General features: G+C 51.7%; 1 protein-coding gene across 7 annotated transcripts; it reads left to right on the forward strand.

Moving 5' to 3' along the window:
- The first annotated feature begins 1,355 nt into the window (after nucleotides 1-1,355).
- Nucleotides 1,356-23,412, forward strand: enah (ENAH actin regulator). Of its 7 annotated transcripts, none has more exons than XM_052053240.1 (15): nucleotides 1,356-1,740; nucleotides 9,629-9,794; nucleotides 10,539-10,716; nucleotides 11,604-11,676; nucleotides 15,377-15,705; nucleotides 16,917-17,669; nucleotides 17,864-18,225; nucleotides 18,365-18,507; nucleotides 18,655-18,703; nucleotides 18,821-18,872; nucleotides 18,967-19,039; nucleotides 19,604-19,651; nucleotides 20,502-20,586; nucleotides 20,698-20,755; nucleotides 20,873-23,412. In XM_052053240.1, the coding sequence occupies exons 1-15, from the start codon at nucleotides 1,736-1,738 to the stop codon at nucleotides 20,908-20,910; spliced, it is 2,412 nt and encodes an 803-aa protein (XP_051909200.1). In that variant the 5' UTR covers nucleotides 1,356-1,735; the 3' UTR covers nucleotides 20,911-23,412. The 7 variants fall into 7 exon arrangements, with proteins under 7 accessions (XP_051909200.1, XP_051909198.1, XP_051909197.1 ...); XM_052053238.1 differs by lacking the exon at nucleotides 1,356-1,740 and adding an exon at nucleotides 6,729-6,789; XM_052053237.1 differs by lacking the exon at nucleotides 1,356-1,740 and adding an exon at nucleotides 7,637-7,871.
- The last annotated feature ends 484 nt before the right edge of the window (nucleotides 23,413-23,896 follow it).

Genomic DNA, 23,896 nt, shown 5'->3' on the forward strand with positions numbered 1-23,896 from the left:
TTTGGAACGTTGGGCAAGCCCCCTCGCTGCCCATCTTTTAAAACGCGCCGTTTTTACACAAAGAATACAATTCATGCAAGATGTAAATACATTTCGAATCGCTGTTTTGAGGAACATTGTTAACAGTCATTGAATTGTTCCAAATGCATATTTGCAATTTGGGCGGCCCGGTAGTCCAGTGGTTAGCACGTGGGCTTCACAGTGCAGAGGTACCGGGTTCGATTCCAGCTCCGGCCTCCCTGTGTGGAGTTTGCATGTTCTCCCCGGGCCTGCGTGGGTTTTCTCCGGGCGCTCCGGTTTCCTCCCACATTCCAAAAATTTGCAATTTGGGCGGCCCGGTAGTCCAGTGGTTAGCACGTGGGCTTCACAGTGCAGAGGTACCGGGTTCGATTCCAGCTCCGGCCTCCCTGTGTGGAGTTTGCATGTTCTCCCCGGGCCTGCGTGGGTTTTCTCCGGGCGCTCCGGTTTCCTCCCACATTCCAAAAATATGCATGGCAGGCTAATTGAACACTCTAAATTGTCCCTAGGTGTGAGTGTGAGTGCAAATGGTTGTTCGTCTTTGTGTGCCCTGCGATTGGCTGGCAACCGATTCAGGGTGTCCCCCGCCTACTGCCCGGAGACAGCTGGGATAGGCTCCAGCACCCCCCGCGACCCTAGTGAGGATCAAGCGGCTCGGAAGATGAATGAATGAATGAATATTTGCAATTTAAAACTGTCCGCCAGAGGGAGCCCTCGCATGACTCGCCTCTGTGAGGAAAAACGATTTCATTTTATTTTGAGGAAATCCTGAAAAATACCTCTCCGTCAGCACGTTTGTGAGTTTAACACACTTAATATTGGTTTCTTTTAAATCATTTTAAATTGCTCCTCCGTTTGGTTGTCAGTGGCTACGCGAACGTGCTACGTCGAGCCAATGCGTCACATGCTGCCTTCAAGTGCAATGGGAAATGTAGGAAAATTCCGAACACCAGCCCACGAACGCACACACGCAGCATGGCTCAGTGGTAGAACGGTCCTCTCCCAACACATATTGTGGCTTCAATCCCTGGACCTTGTGACCATGTTTAAAGTGTCCTTGAGAAAAATACTGAACCCCCAGTTGTTCTCGAAGGCAGTGTCAGTATAGAAGCGGGCCGAGTGGCTTGTAGGTGGCAAAGTGCGATACAATTGAAAGCCGCTGAAAGACAAAACAACAAAAAATATGTATAGTAAGTTACTTTGGCCCAGTTATCTTGGATGTATGTTATCAACATGCTTTTGAAGGGAATTTAAAGCGGTTTGGCCGAAGTGAAAGGCAGAATTGATGGTAAAGTTTACGGCATGTCTCTGAACGCATCACTCGTTCCAGGGAACCCGCTGAGCTGAGCTGAGCTGAGCCCATCCGGGCGGCGAAGCGCCGTATCACGTCTCCAAGTACGTCACGAAACCCCGACAAACTGCCGATTTCCTTCTTTCCCACTTTCACTGAGCCGTCACCAGAAGCGGAGCAACAAAAGACCATGTAGGATTTGACCGCCGCGGACTTCGATTTGTTTTTTTTCTTTTCTTTCTTTCTTTTTTACTTTTATCGGCTCTTGGACAAATTGAAAATCTCCCCGACCCGCCGCCCCGTCCCATTCACCTCTTCGCCTTGCACCCTCGAACCGTGAACTTTGCTGAAAACTACCAAACAATTCAACGCGTCATCGAAATCCCAGCCTGTGTGTGAACTAGTCGACGGGACAACACTTTGACCATGAGGTAAGCGCCAGTTTGTGTTCAAGACACCATGCAGACGAATCTTTCGGTGCCGTGCGACAACGTGATGGAAGTTGGGAGCAGCGTTCGACCCACGGTCGATGCAAACGAGCTCGGCGTGCGGATTTCTCAAACAACAGCTCCCTAAAGTTAGTCTGAACGTCAATGAGATCCCAGAACCCCCACCGAGGGCCGTCCCCGCGAGGCTGTTTTTTAAGATCGGCTCATGTCGCGGTGTCAGCTTTGTGACCGCCGACTGCCTCGTCCGACGCTAACTTGCTTGTGCAGCATTTTGTGTTTTGGAATGGCGCGTGTGGTGGCCGTTTTCTGCTCCTGCTCCCACACAGCACGGGGGGGATTATGATGGGGTGCGGTGTATTTCATGCAACGTTAGGCGGACACACACGAGTCGCACAGAGACACGGCCAAACCCAGTGAAATGGGTGCATCCGAGCGTTTCGTGTGTGTGTGTGTGTGTGTGTGTGTGTGTGTGCACAGCCGAAATGTCCACTGCAAGAAGGAAGGATTGTCAGAGGAGACAAACATGTGCATAACGTCGGCAACATTCTGACCCGGATGAGAGAAGCTCACTGAGCGAAGTGCAAATGGGATTCTCCACTTCACATGCGATCAGCTGATCGTTTTTGTGGCAAACTGAGATGCGCTGCTTGTCTGTGAACACCAAAACCCTGAAGCTGGCCGTCTTTTGGAAGAGCAATAATAATCCCAAAGCGCAAGAACCCATCCGCCCGTCATTTCATTTCGTTCCCGAACAACTTCAGGACAAGCGTGCAATTTTGATTGATTGATTGATTGATTTTTAAACCTGTGAGAAAACCCATTGTGGATTTGTCTTAAACAAGGAGACATGCAGAGTGGATAAAGGCTTCTTCTTCAGATTTTTCCCCTTTTTTTTTTTTTTTTTAAAGAAAGGCAGTAAGTGAATCCAGCTGTAGGCCAAGCCGAAGTGAACAAAAGCTTGAGTTGTTGCTGAGGAGCAGCTCGCAGTGCACATTGCGGCATGAAAACAACTGAAGTGTCTTCACGCTTGTTGCCATCTTCTTGCTATTCTTTCTGATAGATGAGCTTTGGAAATGTCTGCCTACTGGAAGTGCATCTGCTGACATCACTGAAAAAAAAAAACCATGACGGCAGAGAAGATTTGCTTTGTAAACAAGCTTTTCGCCTTGCTTTTTTTTTTTTTTTTTTGCTGTGTTTGAAAGGGGGCGGATCTGCATCCAGATGGTGGCGGCGGCGGCGGTATTTCAGTGCGTAACGTGTCCGTATGAATGGCAGACTCAGCTGCCCACAGCTGACTCATGCGGGACGCCGAGCGGCAGATGGGCCGCGCAGCCACGCTTAACGTTTCGTTTCCAGCGGCCAGGACAGATACGGCGGCGCCTCTTCAAAGGTTCATTGATTGAAGAATTGAACAGACATGCGGCCGAGCGATTTGGATGTGGCTCGTGACGAATCCGCAGACAGAAAACGGCAAATTCCCGCACTGACCTTCAAGCCGTACGCAACGTTTGGCCGAGCCCGGGCCGAAATAATGAGCGGGGAAAAAAAAAATGGCGGCTGTCAGTTGATTTGCCTGCAATGTGTCAAGGCGCACGTCGCGCTGATGCGGGCTTGTCCAGGCGAGGGAGATAAGCCACCGAGTGCAAAGAGTCACGACAAAGGACAGAAGCCGAGACCCCTTAACGTGCCGCGTCGCAACTCGCCACTTTGAGTTGGCCTGCGACCAGTCGTTTGTCAGGCCATTTCGGGAATGCCAATCAAATTCATTCCATGCCTTCGTTTCAGGGCCGGAAAGTTGCCTTGAACTGAAATGCGTCCAATCTGCGGGTCGGGGGCACATTAGCGGCACGCTGTCCATTTTCAGCGGCCCACAACATAACGACCCCCCTCCCTGACGTCCCCTCCCCTTCCACGCGGTAACAAGAGCACCAGTGTGACTGCAGCGCTGACGGAAAGTGATGTTTGCCCCGGCTCGAAATATGTGCCTCAGTTCACGTGTGACTGACGAAAGGCTTGTTTGTTGACCCTGCGAGCGGGCGTCCTCGCCGCGCCGCCGCTTTGCTAAGTTCCCGCCGCTGACATCACGTCGTGGGAATGAAAGGATGGAATGCCGCGAACTTGCAGCGGAGCGTCTAGACGAAGGCCAGGCGCAGCTCGCAAACAGAAAAGTCGCCCGAAAACGGAACCCGAGACGGAGCGGCGCGGCTTTCGCTCGTCGCCGTCGACACCTCGGCTCCCTCTAGTGGCGCCTTCCCGAAATCCATCGTTGGCTCGCGGGAGATGACGCAAGCAAGGTTCAACCACTTGCGTGTCCTTAAACGACTCAACTGACGCCGGCCGACGGCGTACGGAGAGATGCGACCTGTCCCTTCAGACCCATGTTGCCCCCCCATCCCCCCATGTATCGGTCGAGCCTCCCCTTAAATCCCCCAAAAAGTCAAAAGTGTCTGAAAAAGTTCTCTCAAGAGGCATGCCGGTTGACGACGGGAGCGATTGAGCAAAAGTTTTTTTCTAATTGTTTCCCTTCCATGCAAGGCACGGCGGCGCCGCCCCCGTCGCTGCGTCGACAAGCGCCGCCGCCGCCGCCGCCGCGCGTGTGCTGAATAATTCATTTGAGCGTTTTGCAGCCGGCTCACGGCAGCTCCGGCGTGGCGAGAATTGTCCGCATCTATTTGGCTTTTCATCGCCGGCTTGCGGAAGGAATCCGTTTCCCCATGGAAAAGGCCTTTTTCTTTCTTTCTTTCTTTCTTTGGCCAGCAGATGCGATTTGCTCCTCGAGAATCAAACAAGAGGAAAGCAAATTTGCCGTACGGATGAGCGATCACGTCCCGTCGTCCTTTTTTCTATTTTCCGTTCGATTGGAGTCAAACTCGTTGTTGGAACTCGCTCCATTCAAGAAAACGAGCCCCCTCATGAAACTTTCAAGAGGTCTCGGCTCTCGACTTTGACACCCGAGAAGGTGGGCGTGCGCACACGCACCCTTGACTGTTTGGCAAGGGTGCGTCCAGTTCCTACCGCCCCCCCCCCCCCAAAAAAAATATGGGCACCTCACAACAACCTCTTGCCGCAAAGCAACGAGGGATCAGCCTCTTGTCCGAGTCTGCGCTGCAGAGGACGTCGGCAATGGTCCCGCCTTTGGGCATCCCGACGGGGCCAAAGGTCACCAACCGGGCTTTGCGCGGCGCTCCGTCTCTCTCTGCGCCGTGGAGCTGCGCGCTAATCCGGTCCAAACCAGATGCTCGGCGCTTCCTTTTACATTCACTGCCGTCCTCTCGGTCCAGGAATGACTGCCAACAAATGAAAAGCATGTTGCCTTTTTTTTTTTTTTTTTTAATAAACGCAACTGGGCCTACCTAAGCCCGTCTGAATCCACTCTTTGAATTACAGTTGGCCGTGGTTTGTTTTGGGGATGACGTGGGACGGCTTTCGGGATAATGACGAGATGAGGTTTGTATCTCTTCTGGCTTCAACACGGTTGCCATTTGCGAGCGAATCTTCCGGACGCGTCAAATCTCTGAATGGCCGTTCGGCACTTGGATGCGCCAGCACCAAAACAGGCGGCTGCTCCGTCTGTCCATATGTCTGCTCTCGTCGCCGGCAGCTGCGTTGCGCGCGGCTGTTCTTTTGACACGGGTCGAGACTCCCAAATTACCTTCCGCCATCGCTCTGCCCCCCCCTCCCATCAACCATTTGCCCCTACCTCGTGAGAGGCTGAGGCGGCAATGGCGTGAAAGTAATTGAAAATTTTGGACGGCGAGGTGATGCGCTACTTTTGTGCTAGCGATATATTGCGCAGCGCTATGCTAACGATTGTCCACCGTTGGTCAACGGCGACGTCGCTTCTTCTTCAAGTCCGCTAAAGATGAAGACAATTTCACTCGGGCTGTCCATCTTCTCTCTTTTGTTCCCTCCCTTCAGCCCCCCCGCCCCTCCGCCCCCCGCCCCGCACATTAGTATTCCTATCAAACGACAGAGATTTAACGCGCCTGAGTCACGCCGCACTTATGAGATAAAGTGTAGCTTGTTGTGTTCAGCTGCCGTCGCTCTTCGCCTGCGGACTACACAAGCGGGTTCGAGCTGCTTGATTGCACTTTCAATTCTCTCCGAGACTCTCTGCGGAGATTCGTGCACGGGGGGGGGGGCTTTCTTCTCTTTTCAGCATCCAATGCAGGCTGGTCTTCCCGAATGAGGGATTGTCCCATCTGCGGCCCCTTCTCAAGGTTTTTCCCATTTTTTTTCCATCAAAAAATGGGATTGGGGTTTTAGGAGCTTTTTTGTTGCCCTCCTGGGGGAGGGGGGGGTGTTAAGGTGAGGGGATGTCGTGTGGCCATGTGAAGCCTTTTGAGTCTGTTTGCGATCAGGTGCTAGAGAAATAAAGGGGACTTGATTGAGCGCTTGACTGAAGAGTGTTAAGGTAGTTTGAAACCTTGTTCCAGGTTGATGGAGTGTTGGGAGGGCGGGGGGGGGGGGGGCTTCACCGAAACCACTTTGCAGGTCGCTGGCGTCATCACTTATTCATTCGGTTCTAAAAGACGCCATCATCTGGTTGGAATGGGCAGAATTTGGACTGGTGGCTCCCTCCAAATCCCCCCCCCCCCCCCCCCCCCAGATAATCCTGCAGGTCGCAATATCTATTTTGGGTGAAGAGGAGCCATCCGTTCGACAGAAGAATTTCACAGCCCCTAGCAGTACACCAGTTGCGGCTGCTCGCTGATCCCCCCCCCCCCACCCCCTTGCCACCTCCCCCATTCCAATTTTAGCCCGTGCTTCAGTGAGGTGAGCGAATGTGGGTGCGTGTAGGCTCCAGCTGGCAGCCTGGCTGGGTGTGTGTGTGACCCCCCCTCCCCCTGCACAGTCAGTCAGTCTAAACCTCGGTCACCCCCCCTCCCCCCCGCCAGTCAGTCGTCAGTCCTCCAACCTCGCAAGCAGTTCTGTGGGGAAAGTGGAGGCGAGACCCGTCGGAACAAATTTTCTTGTGGGATCGCAGGTGGCGGATTCAGCCGTCGTCGTTGCCAAGATGACTCGTGACTCGTAAGTTTCCGGCTGCTCCGGCGGATTTCGGATCGCATGTCGGGATCAAATCTGACAACAGGACAATCGCTTTTGCCGCCTCATGTCGTCGCCTTCTGCTTTCGGGGGGAGGGGGGGGGCAGCCGTTTGCCACTTGAGACGGGAACCTACTTGTTCCTGAGACGTCCGCATGGGCGCCCCCCCCCCCCCCGAAAACATCTCATTCAGCTGTGAAAAGAAATACAAATGGCGCCATTTTAGAAAGTCTTTTTTTTGTTTAAAGCATATAAGCGTAAGAATGCAATTTTTAGAAAAGCCCAAAGCGGCTCGGGGCTAAAATCTGCCGCCGCCAGCAGTTTCTTTCGACTTGCGCCGGAGAGCAATTTCCCAAGCAAGCGCAAATGTCGGCATAGCAACCAGTAGAAGACTTGCGACATCTTCAAGAACCATTTGGGAGGTGCACTGGATGCCAAGTCGGAAAAAGGCTCCACCGAGTTGATGACGTAGCCAGAGGAAGTCCGCAGGGCGCGTTTCGCATCCCGTGTGGTTTCTTCTGCTGTCGTCAAACATTCTCGATGCTCTTCCCAACTTACCGAACGCACGTTTATCTCTCCCTGCGAGCGAGAGCGAGAGCGAGAGAGGCGGCAGAGTGAGGTGGGCGTCTGGCGGGCTCCAAATAGCGCATGCGGAGAGTCGCGCTGAGAAGCGAAGAGAGCAAAAGGGAGGGAGCCGCCGCCGCCGACAGATGAAAGGCATCACGTGCAAGCCGTGTGAGTTGGCCTCGGCACAAGAGAGGGACATCCGCCTCCCCCCACCCCCTCCGCGCCAACGGCCAACCTTCCACAGCCACGGCTATATGGTTGTGCCGGCTGGGGGGAGGGGGGGCAGCTTTCCCACAGCCTCTGTCACGGAGCCCCGAGAGCGCAAGAGCCTGTTGCCTGGATACCTGACCCGTCTTGCGGCTGCAGCCAGGAAGCCAGAACTGAATGAACTCTGCTTGTCGGCGGCCGCCGCCGTTGCCGCCGCCGCCATGGGAAAAGCACCGCCGACTATTCCGACGGCTCGCTGGCTTTCTCACTTGCTGACATGGCGCGTATGAATGAGTAAGGAATCCCCTTGATAGCGTCGTCCGTGGCTTTTGCTCGATCCCTGCGAGACGGGCTCCGCCGGCACTAAGATACGGCGAAGAGGACAACCGTTTGCTCCGGGGAGGGAAGGAAATTTGCTCCTTGATAAGACGGGGAGACGATTGAGGGGGTCGGGGGGGGGGGGTTCTAGGCTCCTTGAAAGGGAAGCGGGGCTGGCGGAAGGTTGCCGGTGAGGGAAGCCGCGTGCCGAGTCATGCAGGTCCAGTCTCCTGGTCCACGTTGCACATCCTCCATTTTCGTCCTCAGTGAAAGACGCGTGCCGGCGTCCCAAATGGAAATCCATCGGTAGGTAGCCGTTGGCCACGCCGCTTGCCAGATGACTCGCTCTTGCTTTGTTGTTGTTCTGCCTTCGCGTTGTGCACTGCGTAAATACTTATTTTTGACTTGGCGGCTGTGCGGGTTGGAGTTTTGGCGTTTGACCTTTGACCTTGCGCTCTGCAACCAACTTGCAGTTGCCGCTTTGGAGGCACAAGGAGTGCTTTATTTTTTCTTTTGGCGCTCAATGTGCTCCCTGTCCCCGCGTGATGAAGTCTCTCGTTAAACGTGCCGCTTTCCCCGAGCCCCGGCGACACCCCCGACGCGCCCCGGCTGCCATTGCATCATTAACCGTGCCCCCGACACCTTTGCGTGCTTGCTACTCAACTTTGTTTCCTGCGGTCTCCTCACGTGGACGTACTCGCTCCTTCTCGGTCTTCTCGGCGGTGACGGGTCAATCGTGGGAATTTGGTTGCTTGAGAAGTGGATACCCCCCTCCGCAGCCCCCCTTGCCCCTGCCCCCAGTCACTGGAAGACTGGAAGACTTGCGCCATGGCTGTGCATCTTGGCCACTCTATTTGGCCACTTGTGACAAAGTGTTTTTCCCACGATCGCGCCGCGTCGTCGCTTCTCTCCTGCTTCATTCTTTCTTTCTTTTTTTTTTTTTTCCTCCCACCATCTGGTTGAGATGACTCATAGTGATGGTTGGAGGGTATTTTCTCGTGGCTCCTCGGCAAACATCTCAATGGATGAAAAAAAAAAAAAAAGTAGCAACCGTGGCGTCCTTTGTTGAAAATTATGAGGCGGCGGCCGCACGAGCAAGAAATAAACGTCTTCCTTTTGACTTCTGAACATCTCATCTTTGAAGCGCTCTGAAAAATGTCCGTGCGATTGATCTTTCGTATTTTAGCTGCGACGGCGCAGCTGCCTTGCGATCCGGGCGTAGCGTCAGAACGCCAAGAGCCGCAGGGAGTCAACCGGAAAAGGTGGAGGCCGCAAAAAGAGGAAGGATGCGAACGTCTCGGGGAGCCTCCCCTGAGCTCTTCTGCTCTTCCAGTGCTTCCTCTTCGCACCGCTGCTCCAATCGTCACCCTCACTTTGCTTCCTTTCGCTTTCCACGGTGGGAAACGGGCGACCGTCGCAGCACAGACTCCCCACCGCTTTCTCCCCATTGCCATCAATGGAAAAATGCAGGGCCGGATCTATTCTGTCAGCGAGGGGGCTGTCGGCCACCCCCAAAATCGATTTGCCGTAAGCCCTCGAACAGAAATCTTCTCAAATTTTTTGGCTTTGGACCACCCGGCAGGAGACTCGGTTTGCAGTCGGACTCGTTTTGGGCTTTCCACTGTCTTCGTTCTTCATTCTGTTGTCGTCGTTTGGAGACGGCGCTCTCGGAACGCGGCCCAAGATGGCGGCTGGAAATCATTTAGTGTTTTGCGTCTCTCTCTTCCCCGCAGCGAACAGAGTATCTGCCAGGCGCGAGCTGCCGTGATGGTGTACGACGACGGCAACAAGAAGTGGGTGCCGGCGGGCGGCTCCACCGGCTTCAGCAGAGTCCACATTTACCACCACACGGGAAACAACGCCTTCCGCGTGGTGGGCCGCAAGATCCAAGATCATCAGGTCAGTGCGCATCCGCCAACCCGAGAAACGCGCTGCGGGTCGTTTGAACGACATTGAACAAAGCCCCCCCTTTGCCAAAAATAGGATCTGTGTCTATTTGAGGGTTGCGACACATTTGGCCACCCCAAAAATAAAAAAATAAAAATCGCCTTACCAAATATGGTGTATCGAAATGTACTGCGGCCGAGAGTTTGCTACAGGATGACTTCACAGCTTGGGAATTCTGTGGTAAGCTCGTGCTTCTCTGCTGCATTACCCCCCCCCCCCCCCCCACCTCCTCCGAGATGAGTTGCATTTGATATTTTCCCCAATTAAAAAAAAAGGCTGTGGGGAAACATTTCAAGTCGTATGTTTCCAGCACGCCGATGCCGTTTCCTCTGTTGAACGAGAGATGAGCACAAAACGCAAAGGTTGAATCCGACAATTCCGATTTTTTTTTTCTTTCCAAGCCTTGTGCTGCTGCTGCTTTCTTTTTTCCATGAGTTTTCTAAAACCAACCTTAGGGGGGGGGCTGTCAAATGATTCTCACCGCTGTTGGGGAATTCCCCCCCCCTCTGATTAGTCAGAACACAAGATGCCGCAGAGATGAAGGGATTGCGGCGCGCTCGGCATCTTTTCTGGGTTATTGTCGGCACTATGCGCGCAACGTTCCCACCCAATCTCGACGTGAAGAAATTAACAGCGGACAGTGACGCCAGGAAATCAATCAATCAATCAATCTCTTTGATCTCCTTCCATGTGCAGGTGGTGATCAACTGCGCCATTCCCAAGGGACTGAAGTACAACCAGGCCACGCAGACCTTCCACCAGTGGCGAGATGCTCGGCAGGTCTACGGCCTGAACTTTGGCAGCAAGGAGGACGCCAACGTCTTTGCTAGCGCCATGACGCACGCTCTGGAGGTGCTCAACTCCCAGGAGACAGGTAGCGTCCCAAAGCTTTTCGACTCCATCGGCTCGGAGTTTGTCACGGCCCGCGACGCTTGTGTTTTGGACTTCTTGAAAGCTAGCAGAAGGAACGTTTGAAGCATTGTGCTATTCGGAGCTCAACGGAAAGGTGTGACAAATATTCCCCCCTAGTGGCGGTTTATGACTGGCGCAGTCGTCGCGTAGCCTCGCGGTCTCTGACAGCGCTACTCCATTTAGCAAGGGGAGGGGAGGGGGGGGGATTGGGGGTCGAAACCCGAGGCAGAGAAACCTCCTCGAGCCCATAGAAACAGCCCCCTCGTTTTATTTTACAGGTCATGTGCTTGAGAGCACGGAGTCGACATTTTTAGAGTTTGGGTCATGATATTTAAAAGGCCCGTTGAGCTAAGCGGCTCCAATTGGCTGGCTGTTGCCCGGCTAAAAGTGTTCACTGACGCCATCGGTATCGCATCCGCTGCCCAACTCATCCATTTTTTTATTTATAAATACTTGGCTCTCCTGAAGATGAATTTGTTGAATCATTTCAAATCTCGCTTTGCTCCGTGAGCCCGCACCCGGCGCTTGTGCGTCATCTTTAATGGTCCGCAAAGAGAGAACGCAGAGCCGTCGGACCGCACGGTGTGCGCACCCGCATCCGCTTGATCCTCTGTGAAGAGATTTTTTTTTTTTAGGGGGTTGGAGCTAATATTTTAGTGGCAGGCAACCTGAGGTCACACGGGAAATTGAGGGCTCAGCTGCGGGTTTTGTACGCCAGCTCTCAGGAATGCGCCGGAGCTTCCGGCCTAGCGAGCGCCGCTAGCAGCGGCGGGATGGAATTTGCGCGGAGACGTAGCGACAGCTCGGGCGGGGCTTAGCTTTTATTCATCTGTGTTTTGCTCTCGACAGGTGCCACGTTGCCCAGGCAGTCACCTCATGTTCAGAATGGCCCCACGCCAGAGGAAATCGACGTTCGAAGAAGGTAAAGCGCCCCCCCCCTCAGATATTGTCCTTTTTGTCGCCCCCACTCCTTTTCCTTCTTTCTGAAATTCACCCTCTCACGATCGGTTCCACGCAATCGAGCGGACTCTTCAAATCCAGGATTCTCATTGTTCAGATTTCAAATGAGACCGAGCGTGACCCCCCCCCCCCCCCGCCATATGGACTCTGGCCCAATATTGGCCTGTTAATTAGTCGTTGAATGATGTCACAGCCCTGCTACAATGATGCTATTATTAACTCCACAAGTGTAAGCGGCCTGGTCCCCCCCACCGCCCCCGCCCCCATCCCCATGCAAACCTAATCATAACTAATACAATGACATGCCTCGCTAGTAATGCATTCTTCAAGTGTGACTCAGTGGATTGGCTTTTTTATTTTTTAGGTCAACTGCTCAGAGGTTACAGTACAGTATGCGCGTCTCATAGTACGGTCTGCTTTCCATTCCGTCTTTTTTCTCGCACGTGTACACGCTCGCATCCAATCCATCAGTTTCTGACGTCTTCCGCCGTCCGCCAAAGGACGCTCGGACAATCGGCCGCGACGGCAGAAAAAGTGCCAAGGGAAGAAACGCTCAAATGTTGCCAGTCGGCCCTTTTCTTTCCCCCGAAATGAGAAGAAGTTGGAAGCGATCGACATTTTCAACGGCAGGAGGCTTGGAGCTAGTTAACAGCATGTTGTTTGTATTTTCTGACTCACAAAGAACATCTGTGACAAATTACAGTTCCGAGCAATATTTTTTTTCCGCCCCTTTTGGCAAAATAGCCGTCATTTGTATGACAAATTACAACCTAGTTTTAGCAGTTAAGACAAAGTAGATCGCTAGATTCATTGGAGGGAACTGCAAGTCGCTGGTCCAACTTTTGATATGACCCCCCCAGCCCCGCCCCCACCCCAGCCCCCCTTTTAGCTCCGTGTACAGTGCTTTGTTTGGTTGATCACCCCTGCCCGCAATGGACAAAATGCGCCAAGTAGTGACCCTAATTTTTAAAGTTTCATCCTTTCTCTTCCCCGCCATCAACGCATACGCTGTATGCAGCCGAGATCCTTTGGGCCACTAGGGGTCGCTCTTTACCAGCAGTTCCATTTCTCCAAATGCGCGGATGCCCTAAAAAGGTGAAAGGAGACACATGAGTTGGTACTTTTGGCCGGGGATGACCTTTCATTCTAACTGGCCTTGCTAGGCTATATGAAATTAGCTAATGACCTTTACTTTCATGGAGACTTGAATCCTCCATGAAGTGTCTCCAGCTGGTCCAGAATACTGCTGCTGCTCGCCTCTTGACTGAAAAATCAAAAGAGGGATGGCATGACTCCTACTCTGGCATCCCTACGCATGAGACTTGGTTTTTTGTTTGTCTGCTTTTGTGCCTTCCACCGTCTTTCCCACCACACTGGGCTCTAATCCTCCTTTTCGAGGCCGGAGATGCTGACCCTCCAAGGGCGAGCGAATGTCAGCCTGACATATTTATCTCACGTATGAGCACATAAATGAAAGGCCAAGAGTGGAAAGATAAACCGCCGGTGGAGAATTCCGCGGCGCCTACCCTCAGATTAAAAAGACACGAGCTGCAAATAATGGGCTGCGGTATAAATAGCTACGCGGCACGTGGGAGTGTTGGAGGGGTGAGCAAAAGCCTATTGGCGAGGGGGCGCGTCAATGTGTTGAATGAAAGTGGAAGATGAAGACGTAGCAAAACAAAATGTGTCGGATGTCGAATCCATCTCGTATTTCCAGTCGTAGTTAGCTTCCGCTATCGCTTCCGCTAACTGCCGTGTGTTTGCTTTTGGCTCGGATAACATTCGGGGTGTTTTGTTTGTAGGGCGCGCACACCACACAGAGAGAGCGTTTGCGTATCGGATGCTAACGAGATCCTTGGAACCGAAGTGGCTCCATATGGTCCATCTGCGCTGGTATCCACTCGGTTGACTTTTCGTGCTGCTCCGAGACAAGCGGGCAGGCCCCAGCGAGTCCAGCTGGCCAACAGATTCTGCCAGACTTGAGTGTCGTGGAAGATTTAGCACCGTTGTCGCCACAGTGGCAAAACAAGATGACGTCACACTCTCCCATGTCAGACTCCGCTGGAGCCCGCGTGTCAAATGAGCATTTCCACCTGCGCTGTAGCTCATGTTGGACTGACATTTTTTCAAAAAAAGCACCACTCCAGTCTAGATCCCCGGAAGTTTTCTGATCATGCTCTGGATGACCTTAATTAGAACCAGCAATCCATTTTGCCTCAGGTTGCCTCATTTGCTAACAACAGGTTTGTAGCAATCGACAATGGCTTAACTAAGGATTTCCTTCCCAACAAGCGATATCAGGATCCGTTCCATTAGAGTTGATTCTTCTCGACAAATACAAGTCTCTTGAGAGCAATTTAGCGACTTTCTCGCTTTCAGACCCCACCAGCGACTCTTTTTCCAAAAAGCAACAAGCGACAAATCTTTTTCTGGTGTTATTGGAGACTCCCATGTGAAAGTATGTCTTGTCCTTATTGTTCTCGACATGCAGCGGGCGCTTCCGTCGGCCCCCAGAGCACTTGTAGGTGGCCCCGAAACCACCCCCCCCCCCCCCAAAAAAAAAACAAGATGCAGTGTGCCCACTTTCGGGCGAAAGCTGTTGCCAAGCGGAAAGAAACGCGTCTGCCGGTTGCATGTATGCATCCGTAGCAATTGCGAGCTCCCCGCCACCCACGCTCCATTGGCAAGGTTGGTTTCCTCGGCAACTCTTGTCAGGGGGGCGAGTAAGACGCCGGTTAAACAGAGCGGAGGGCTTTTCGCCGCGTTGAACCCTCCGATGTTTCCCACCAAGTTGCAGAGGGGGAGCGCTTTGCTCATTTTTCTCTTTTCCACATTTTCCCACAAGGCCAAAAGTATCAAGAACTCTTGGTCTCACCATAACAAAGCAAGACAATTCTATATTTTGAACTTTGTAGGAAGTTTTTGTATGAACGGACGCCCATTTAATCTGTTGATCCCCGTGCAGAAAGGCGCAATGTTTGAATATCGCAAATAGTTTTTCGCGTAAACTGCTCGTCTGTTCGTGCTGCAGCGACGAGCAAGATTGCACTTTGACCCAACGAGACGCCGAGCCAGTCGCAAGCCTGAAGCCTCTGTTTTGGCCTCAAGCCTGTACCGACACGTCACACGCTTGCCTCGCGCTGCATTCTGCTGACACCTGCCGGCCAAATCGTGAACCTCACACAACAAATACGCTCAGCCACACATCAACCAATCCCGATGGGCTTGCATCATGCGCAAAATGTTATTATTTACCATCTCTCTCTCTCTCTCTCTCTCTCTCTCTTTCTCTCCATATCGATATGAAATAATTGAGGACTTTTCTTTTGAGGGTATCGTTGTGCCAATTGCAGACTTCCAACTTTCCTGTGCACCAAAATGTTTATCTTGCATAACGTGGCTGTTATGCCTGGTTGCAAATGTTACATCATAATCATGTTATGTAATGTCACCAGTAGTTGCTCGCGGGTCACAAGGGTCACGAGCTGGCCCGCGCCCATGCCATGAACGTCTTTTCGCTCATTTTGTTCCACCTGACATTTTCAACGCGCGTTTGTTTGTTTTGAGACATTAAAACGCGGATATGCGTACGGCGCATTCTGTCAATTTGAGAGTCGGTGTGATTGATTAGATTTAAAGTCCACGTGCGTTTGTCAATCCAGGCAGCTCCAGGAGCAGCAGAGGCAGAAGGAGGTGGAAAGAGAGCGCCTGGAACGGGAATGTCAGGAACGGGAACGTCAGGAACGGGAGGGCCTGGAGCGAGAGACGCAAGAGCGCGAACGTCAAGAACGAGAGCGTAAGGAAAGGGAGCTCCGGGAAAAGGAGGCGCAGGCCGAGAGGGAGCGACTGGAGCGTGAACGTCAGGAGCGGCAGGAACGCGACGAGCGCGAGCGGACGGAGAGGGAGAAGGCGGAGCCAGAGCCAGAGCGGCGGGAGCAGTTGGACAGAGAGCAGCAAGACTGGGAACGAGGGAGACGCATCTCCAATGCTGGTGAGCCACGCGCTCGGCTCCCCGCGCTCGATGATGTTTTTTTACGTCTTTCTTGCAATTCCATGAATATTTTCCCCAATCTTTTTCGAATTGTATTGATTGAATGAGTGGCTTTACGGGAAATGACATTGCGATTGATTAACCTTTTTGCAGGGTGTGCGTGTGTGTGTGTGTATGGATGCAAGTGTAATTGTGTCGGGTGAAGTGTTGCATCGACAGATGCGGACACTCCATCATGCCATCCGCTGTTTGCTGTGAAACGTTGAAAAGAGTTTGCTATAATACGGCGCAAGCTATGTTTTAGTTTCTCACTTACTAACGTTCTAGTGAGGGACCGTCGTGCGACCACCACCGCATGAATTTGCTACTGCCTGGCTTCTGTAGTTTGTGATGTCACCACATAGCTGGGGGCTGATTCTGAGTCAACGGTTCATCAAAGGCGCCTCCAGCGGATTTGAGCGGCGCTGTTGCCGTAATCCGCCATCAACTGATGATGAAATTGCCTAGCGTCCGATTTGTCAGAAGAAGAAATGAATCGCGATTGACCGCCGGGTCAGAAAGGATGCCAGCGTCGCGGCGCGCTTGGTTGCTAGCTTGGCCCTATTAGCATATGCACGCGTGACCACACGCCAAGGCCGACACGGTTCAGCGGTGTTACTCACAAGCTAAAAATACATCAGGGAAAAATGCTGGCAGGACGCTCGGGGGGGTGGGGGGGGACTTGTTCCCCGCGTTAGCATGAATGCTTGCAAAGTCCTTGGGATCAGGGGGGTGGAGTGAAGATGCCAAAAGAGGCTGCTCTTTTTGGAGGTGCTCGCGTGTACTTTGCTACTAACACTTCTTGATCAGCTTTTAACTTTCATTGTTGACGCTTACTTGCGACACTTAATGCTGATTGGACGCTCCATCGGGATTTGTTCCCATTCCGCGATCGACTTTGCTCTTTCAGCTATTTGGTGCAGCATCTGTCCGCTAACCAAAGCGCGTCACCTCGGCTAGCTGAGACGCATTCGATAACCTAGAATCAAAATGTGGTTGAGCTGTGCTTTTTTTTTCTTTCTTTCTTTCTTTCTTGCTTCATCTGCTCCATTCTCTTTTTCCCCCTCTCTCTCTCCCGCCCTCCTTCCATCTCTCTCTCCCGACCCGTCGTCCTTGCACGGCGGGCGCCTCCTCCCTTCCGTCCCGCGTTGTCGTCCGTCCGTTGCAACTAGCATTCGAAAGCACTCTGTGCAGCCCCGGTCCCGCCGAGCGGAGCAGGACCTCGTCCACGCCGGCGTCTCCCTCCACACCGTCCCACCCGGCGGCGGGGGCCCTCCCGTCCTCACCCACCGCAGCGCCCACGCCGCCTCTGAGGCACTCGGCCTCCCGGTTCGCCACTTCGCTTGGCTCCGCCTTCCACCCGGTCCTTCCCCAGTACGCCACCGTCCCGAGGAGACAGCAGGCCTTTGCCCGAGCCCCGCCTCCCGCCCCGGCCCCCGACCCCGCCGCCGCCTACGGTTTCACTCCCTTGCCGCCGTCGCCCCCGGTCATGATCAGCAGTCCGCCGGGGAAGGCCGCCGGGCCGCGGCCCCTCCTGCCCGTCGCTGGCCCATCGCCGCTCACCCAGAAGCCGCCCTCGCCGTCTCCCAACGGCCCACCGATGTTTCCCGCGCCCTCCCCGGTCACCGCCGCGCCACACGGCCACCCTGTGGGCGTAGCCTGCCCGACCCCGCCCCCTCCGCCCACCCCGCCGCCGTTGGCCCATTCCTCTCCGTGCGTCTCGTCTCCCCCCGCCTCATCCCATGCTCCCGGTTTGCCCTCTCCTTCCACAGCGCCCCCCGTTGCTGCAGTTGCTTCCAGCGAGCACCTGGCCCTCCCTCTGGGCCAGGGCCCGCCGAGGCCCAACGATTCGGACGCGGCGGCGAGTGCGGAAAGCCAGCGGCTGCATTCGGGGTGCTCTGAGCAGCCCCAGCCTCAGCCCCCGGGTAAGGCTTTCAGTTCACTTTCTACTCCATTCCCCCCCACCCCCCCCACCCCCGCTGTCTTGAAACACTCACCTGGCATGTCGATTCGCCTATTCGATTGCGAGAACTAAATTATTTTTTTTTTTGGCGCAAGTATGTAATTTTGCATTGTCAACTAAAGGTCAAATGTTGTGTCTTTGTTTCTCCGCCCCCAACTCACCCACCAACAGACGTTGTGCAGCCAGTGGGGTCGACCACGCCCACCCCTCCCCCACCCCCACCCCTGCCACCCGGCTCTACCGCGACATCTGCGGCGGCCGCCACCACCCCGGCCGCCACGCCCACAACGCCGTCCGGACACCCTCCCCCACCGCCGCCTCCACCTCTGCCTCCTACGTTGACCCCGAGTGGGACCCCTACGTCCCCGCCCGGGCCTCCTCCTCCTCCTCTTCCGGGGGCCCCGACACCTCCCCCGGCACCTCCTCTTCCCGCCGGCCTTCTCTCTCCTGCGGACGAGCGCCCCGTCTCGGGCCTGGCCGCCGCCCTCGCTGGAGCGAAACTGCGCAAAGTGCCAAGGGTAGGCACGATTGACATTTGTAGAAATATGTGACACCTTTTGACACTTTTGCCTGTCGTCAAAGAATACTCACCTTGATTTTTATGTTGTTAGTGTCCAAAACTATAAAAAGAGGAATTAATTTGGAAAATGTTTCTAGGGTGACGATGCAGGGGTGGCTCTGGCAGCGGCCTTGTTGGGGTCAACTGGGGCTGCGGGGGCCAAATCGGACACCAGAGGCAACGGGCCTCTACCCGGAGGAGGCGGGCTCATGGAGGAGATGAGCGCCTTATTGGCAAGAAGGTACCACCACAGAGGGTTTTTTTTTTTTTTAAATCAATTTGAAGTTTTGTACGCTTGTGTTCAGTTGTGCGTCTGTCGCATTGTATCGGAAATAGCAAATGAAAGAAAATGATAGCGATGCCACTTTCTTACTCTTGCCCTTAATAGAAGAAGAATTGCTGAGAAGGGCTCTTCACCCGAACCCGATCAGAAATCAGTACGTCCAATCAGATCTGTTCGTTTCCATGTCTGCCATGACGCCATTGAAAACATTCTCTAAATTCAGACTTTGGGTGAAACATTTGAGTCTCTTTTTTTTTTTTTTATCCAAAAGGAGGAGAATGAGATAACAACGACCCCCAAAGTGTCAGCATGTAGCACACCAGGTGAGTCAAATCAAGAAATATATACCGTACATACATATATATATCAATTAAAATAGCGAAATAATGTGTTCATTGTTTCTTACTTTTCCTCCAGACATGCCGAGGAAGCCATGGGAAAGAACAAACAACAATACTATGAATGGTAGCAAGTCACCAGTTATAGGAAGGTACTGTATCTTGACCCCGGCACTGGGGGGGGGGGATGGGGGGGGGGTCTCTTTTTTTTTCTAGCTAATTTCTTTTTAATGATATGCATTGTTTGATTTAAGAAGATATGGTCAAAAATGCTTCGGAAAAAAGAAGTCCCCTTCCGGTATTGCTGAAGCAGCTTTGGGCAGGTTCAGCATGCTGCACCGTTGCTCAGCGCTTGCTAACATCACGAAAGCTTATGTTTGTTGAAAGCGCTCATCTGGCTTTCTTCTTTTTTTTCTTTTTTTTTTTAAAAGCATTTTCATTTTGGGGGAGATTCTCATCCACAAATCATCAAAGTATCCAAAAGGAACAGCCTGGCAAATTCACAAGTTCCCACACGTCATTGTCAGAGTCAATAAAAGTTGAAATGAAATGACAAATCCGACCTTGATTTCCCGTTTTCACGCCAGCGGGCTTTCATACTTGGGATCTCTTAAACGGCAGTGAGTTTTCGGTGCCATTCTCCAGACTTGGCTGCGGACATGCAGGCAGACGCTTGGGGGTTCTTTGCTAAGGCGCTCTTTCTGCTGCTCACACAGACGAGATTCTGCGTGGAGAAATCCCATGGCAACAGACTCCTCCAACAGGTAGACTTGGGGACCTGTGAGCCTTTTGACAACCCTCCTTTTCTTAAAAAGTCCCCCCCCCCCCTCCCGTTTTGTCATGGAGTTGGTATTAATGGAAGGTAGTGAATTTCAAATGCTTTCATTCACGCATTCCATTGCAGTTGCACTACCTTACGTGACCAACTCGCAGTCCGGCTCTGCTCATCTGTGGTTCCAAAAATGACATTGTGTGCGTTCTCGCTTAATCCATCGCCAGTGTGAGACTTTTTTTTTTTTTTTCTTTTTGCATGCTGCTCTGCCTGCTTTCCTCAAAACTGAAACCAGGGAAATCCATACGTGTGCCACATACTTATGTACACCCGCCCTCAAGTTCAGTGTTTTGGAACCACTTCAATTTAACACATCTTTTTTTTTGGGGGGGGGGGGGGTCATATTTATACTATGAGTGCCCCAGCGTCAGAGTGAAATTTGGGCAAAATAGGAGGAGCTCACCATGTTAAGAGTCATTAATTCGTGATGATTAATTGCTGTGAATTTCCTAACTTGCTCCTGTCATTGTTGAAGGACCTTCAGCAACGAAGCGAACACGACTGACGCACCAGCGAGCTGGTTTCCTTTTGCTGCACGTCTCTTTCCTGTCTCACTTCCTGTCTCTTTAGCATTACAGTGCAGTGGAACCTCAAGTCCTAAATAAGGCGACGCTCCGATTGACTAAATGGCGTATTAGCGGATGTCGTCACATACTGCTGATTAGATTTGCATCCAAATACTGTGCTGATTTCTGACCTCCCTGTTTCTGTCAGAGTTCATGAGCCCCCCCCCCCCCGTCCCCCCACCCACATAGTTGACCTCTCCCACTCTCCTCTTTCAGACCCAAATCTACTCCGACACCGACTGCATCCTTAAGTGCCAACGGCGTGCCAACAGAAGCTGTTGACTATGACAGATTGAAACAGGTTGGCCCAACGTCGTATACACTTGTCAGGCCATCAGCCAGCATTAACGTCACAATCGTGACATTTGGAGCAAAAGGAAATGCAAGGGTCTTCTCTTTTGTCCTCTTGTAGGACATTATGGATGAGATGAGGAAGGAGCTGTCCAAGCTAAAAGAGGAGCTCATTGAAGGTAAAATCTGGACAAAAATCATTTGTTTCAAAATGCAGCCGCGTCGCGGAAATGCGGCATAACAAAGCGCCTGACTAGCACTGAGCTCATTTTTGTATTGCTCTTGTGTGTCCTCAGCAATCAGGGAGGAACTGGGCAGGTCCAGTACAGCATAGAGGATCCCGATTCCCGCTTCTACAAATCCAAGCTTGCGTGTAACCCCATTTGGGTCACTCACTCTAAAACGAGACGATACAGCCGCCCAGAACCAGATAGCAAACCCAGCAGCGGCCATGACAATGAAGACGGCAATTACGAATACCTGAGAGGGTGTCCGGGGCGGCGCGGCGCGCCATCATCCTTCGTGACGTTTGTATAACTTGCATTGATGCGACTCCTCCTCCTCCTCACAATTTCCTCAACCCTCCCGCTGCCGCATCCTGGAGGACTCAGCAGTCTGAAAGAAAAGCGCATGTCTTTATGCAAAAACAAAACAAAACAAAAAAACATTTTCTGTTTTGTTCCTTAAAATGAGGACAAATGCAACAAAAAGAAGAACTCTTCAAAGATACTGTAAGCTTCATTGGTGCAGAAGCAATTTTTTTTTTTTATCCAAAAGCATGTTTTATGAAAAAACGGGGACGGGAAAATCCCCCCCACACCCCTCCTCCTGTAATGCCATAGTAGCGTGCGTGCGAGCGAATGAACAAGGGTGAATGAATGCCAAAGGGGGGGGGGGGGGCGGCACCGCCACTGCTGGACGCTGCAAAGCTCGTCTTCCTCCGATGCTATTTGAACTTAAATATGTACAAAAGAGAGAAGAAATGATTCCATTCGGGCCATATCACGTGCAGTAGCTCCATCATTGTCATCATCGTTTCATCTTCTTTGTGTCTGTCTTTCGGCGAGGGAAGTCCGACAGCAGCCGTGGTAGCTCTCTTGGCTAGAAAAAACAAAATCATTCTTCAATATTTTCATTTCTCTTCTCTTGTATGAAGCAGAGGGTTTAAAAAAAAAAAAAGTCTGCCAAGAAAATTCATCCTCTTTCTCATGTTTGTTCCAAGCAATAAGTGTAGCATCTGCTGTAAAAAGCCCCCTCCAGCCGTGTTTCCGTTTGGCCTACCAGAATTCTGTGGAAGGAAAATTACTCTTGTGCAATGATGTGGCGTGGCTTGTTTGCCGACTGTTATATCCAAAATCGTACTGCATCCTCAGCGACACGTGCCGTCAGATTTTTCAATTTCCCCGCGAAACTCGCGCTGGGTGTCCTCAAGGATGTCAACGTGCCATTCAGTCTTTCACGTGTGCTTACTTTCTTTTTTTTTTGCCTTAAAGTAACAAAAACGTTTCCAGACAATTAAGATCAACATTTTTTTATTTTACACCTTGTAAACAATTTGATACTAATCTCATTGAACGAGCTGTTCACGGACCCCCGCACAAGTCTGTAAAAAAGAACACGCAAAAACAAATAGCACAGCGGGTGTTGCAAAACTTCAAACCGATCTTCAGTGCACCACCTAAATTAGGAGGCGATGGAGCACACATGCTCCGACGCGTGGCTAAAGTATCAATATATTTGAAGTTACGTTTGTTCGATTGGTATCTTTTTGCCGCTAAGTGACAAAATTGTTGTGGGAACAGATAGACAGAAGCGACATAGGCGGTGTCCGGGAACATTGAAATCGATCAACATGTGATTTTTAATTTGTATTTTTTTTTTAATGCACCCATTCCTTTCGAACATATTGGAGCCAAAGCAGCAAAGACATACCCGCTTTGAATTCACTTTTTTAATACTTCATCTCAAAATCCACCACTTGATTTTTCAACACCCAACCAAGAGGCTATTGCACTTTAGTACGAAACCACGAGACGCGCTCAGAAAGGTCACGGCCGCAATGTGACCGTTTCTCACCAAAGGACTCGAACCAACAATCATCCTCAACAAAGTCGCCTTGCTTCGGTTTTTCACTCGTCGCTGCCGAGGGATTTCATCGTAGAGGCGGGCATATGTTACATGCGCTGCGCACCCGCTTATCGGACAGGTGAAATGTCGCAATCTCCGTCGAATCCATGTGGTTTGTGCCTTGTTCCGAAGTTGCATTTTAATAGATGACCAGTAATAATATTTGTGTATTGCTAGAGCGTAGATGTTCCTGTGAAGAAGGGAGCTCAATGACCTTGGTACTGTTCCTCTCCAGGAAGATCTGCTTGGTTGTTTTCCACCAAGTTGAGTCTTTTTTTTTTTTTTTTTTACTATGAAGTACAATCAGATGTTGACCTACAAGGGTTAAGGGGAGATCTTCACACTTAGTTTGAAAGACATGCGAGTCCCTCACCCCAGTAAAGTGTGTTTAAAAAAGTACTACTTGGGGGGGGTAATTTGGAATTAGGATAAGGAGTGTCTCTGTCCACATGTTCTGTTCAGTGATGGAAACACTCGTTTGTGTTGGCTTGTATGGCGGGGAAAAGGAATTGGGATTTTGCAAGAAGTTGTGGAGGGGTGCGGAGCTTGAAGGCACAGCACGTTTTGGAAAGGGTGGCTTTGCAGACGTGTTCTTTTAACATCCGCGTGGTGTACTATACTGTGTTCATGTTAACGAGTCTTTTCTTACATGCTTAACATTTTTGTTTTGTTTGAGCTGAGTTAAATAAAATTGCAATACAAGACATAACAGTCATGACTTGGTCCATCTGTTGTTAATGCGGTCGCACTTATGTCGCCGTTTGTAAGGTTGATCAAAATGTGGTGGAAACGCTTGAACAACTCTTGTCCAAGCTGTAGCCCGGGGGCCAATTGCGGTCGGTCGTCATGTATCACAGCTTGATCGACAGAACTACGTGAGACAGACAAAATTACTCAATGTCAACATTGTAACGCAAATTGTGGATTTTAAAATGATACGGGATTAAAAGGTGAAATTGCATATTGTTGCCTTCTACCTTCTGCAGTGATTAAAGTAACTGCAAGTATGAAAGGAAGCTTTATGCAGTTTATTGGTTGTAAAATGCGTTTCTGCTTGAGGGCGTGACATACCGAGGCCTGGCTGTGCATTTGCAGTTCGTTGGGACGCAGTTAAAAATCTCGTGACAACCAATGAGATCACGCAGAACAGTTTGAAATGTTGCGGAGCTGGCCAATCAGCCGCCTTCGCGCTT

This window comes from Hippocampus zosterae, chromosome 19 (genome assembly GCF_025434085.1).
Source record: "Hippocampus zosterae strain Florida chromosome 19, ASM2543408v3, whole genome shotgun sequence".
Classification (NCBI taxonomy): Eukaryota; Metazoa; Chordata; class Actinopteri; order Syngnathiformes; family Syngnathidae; genus Hippocampus; species Hippocampus zosterae.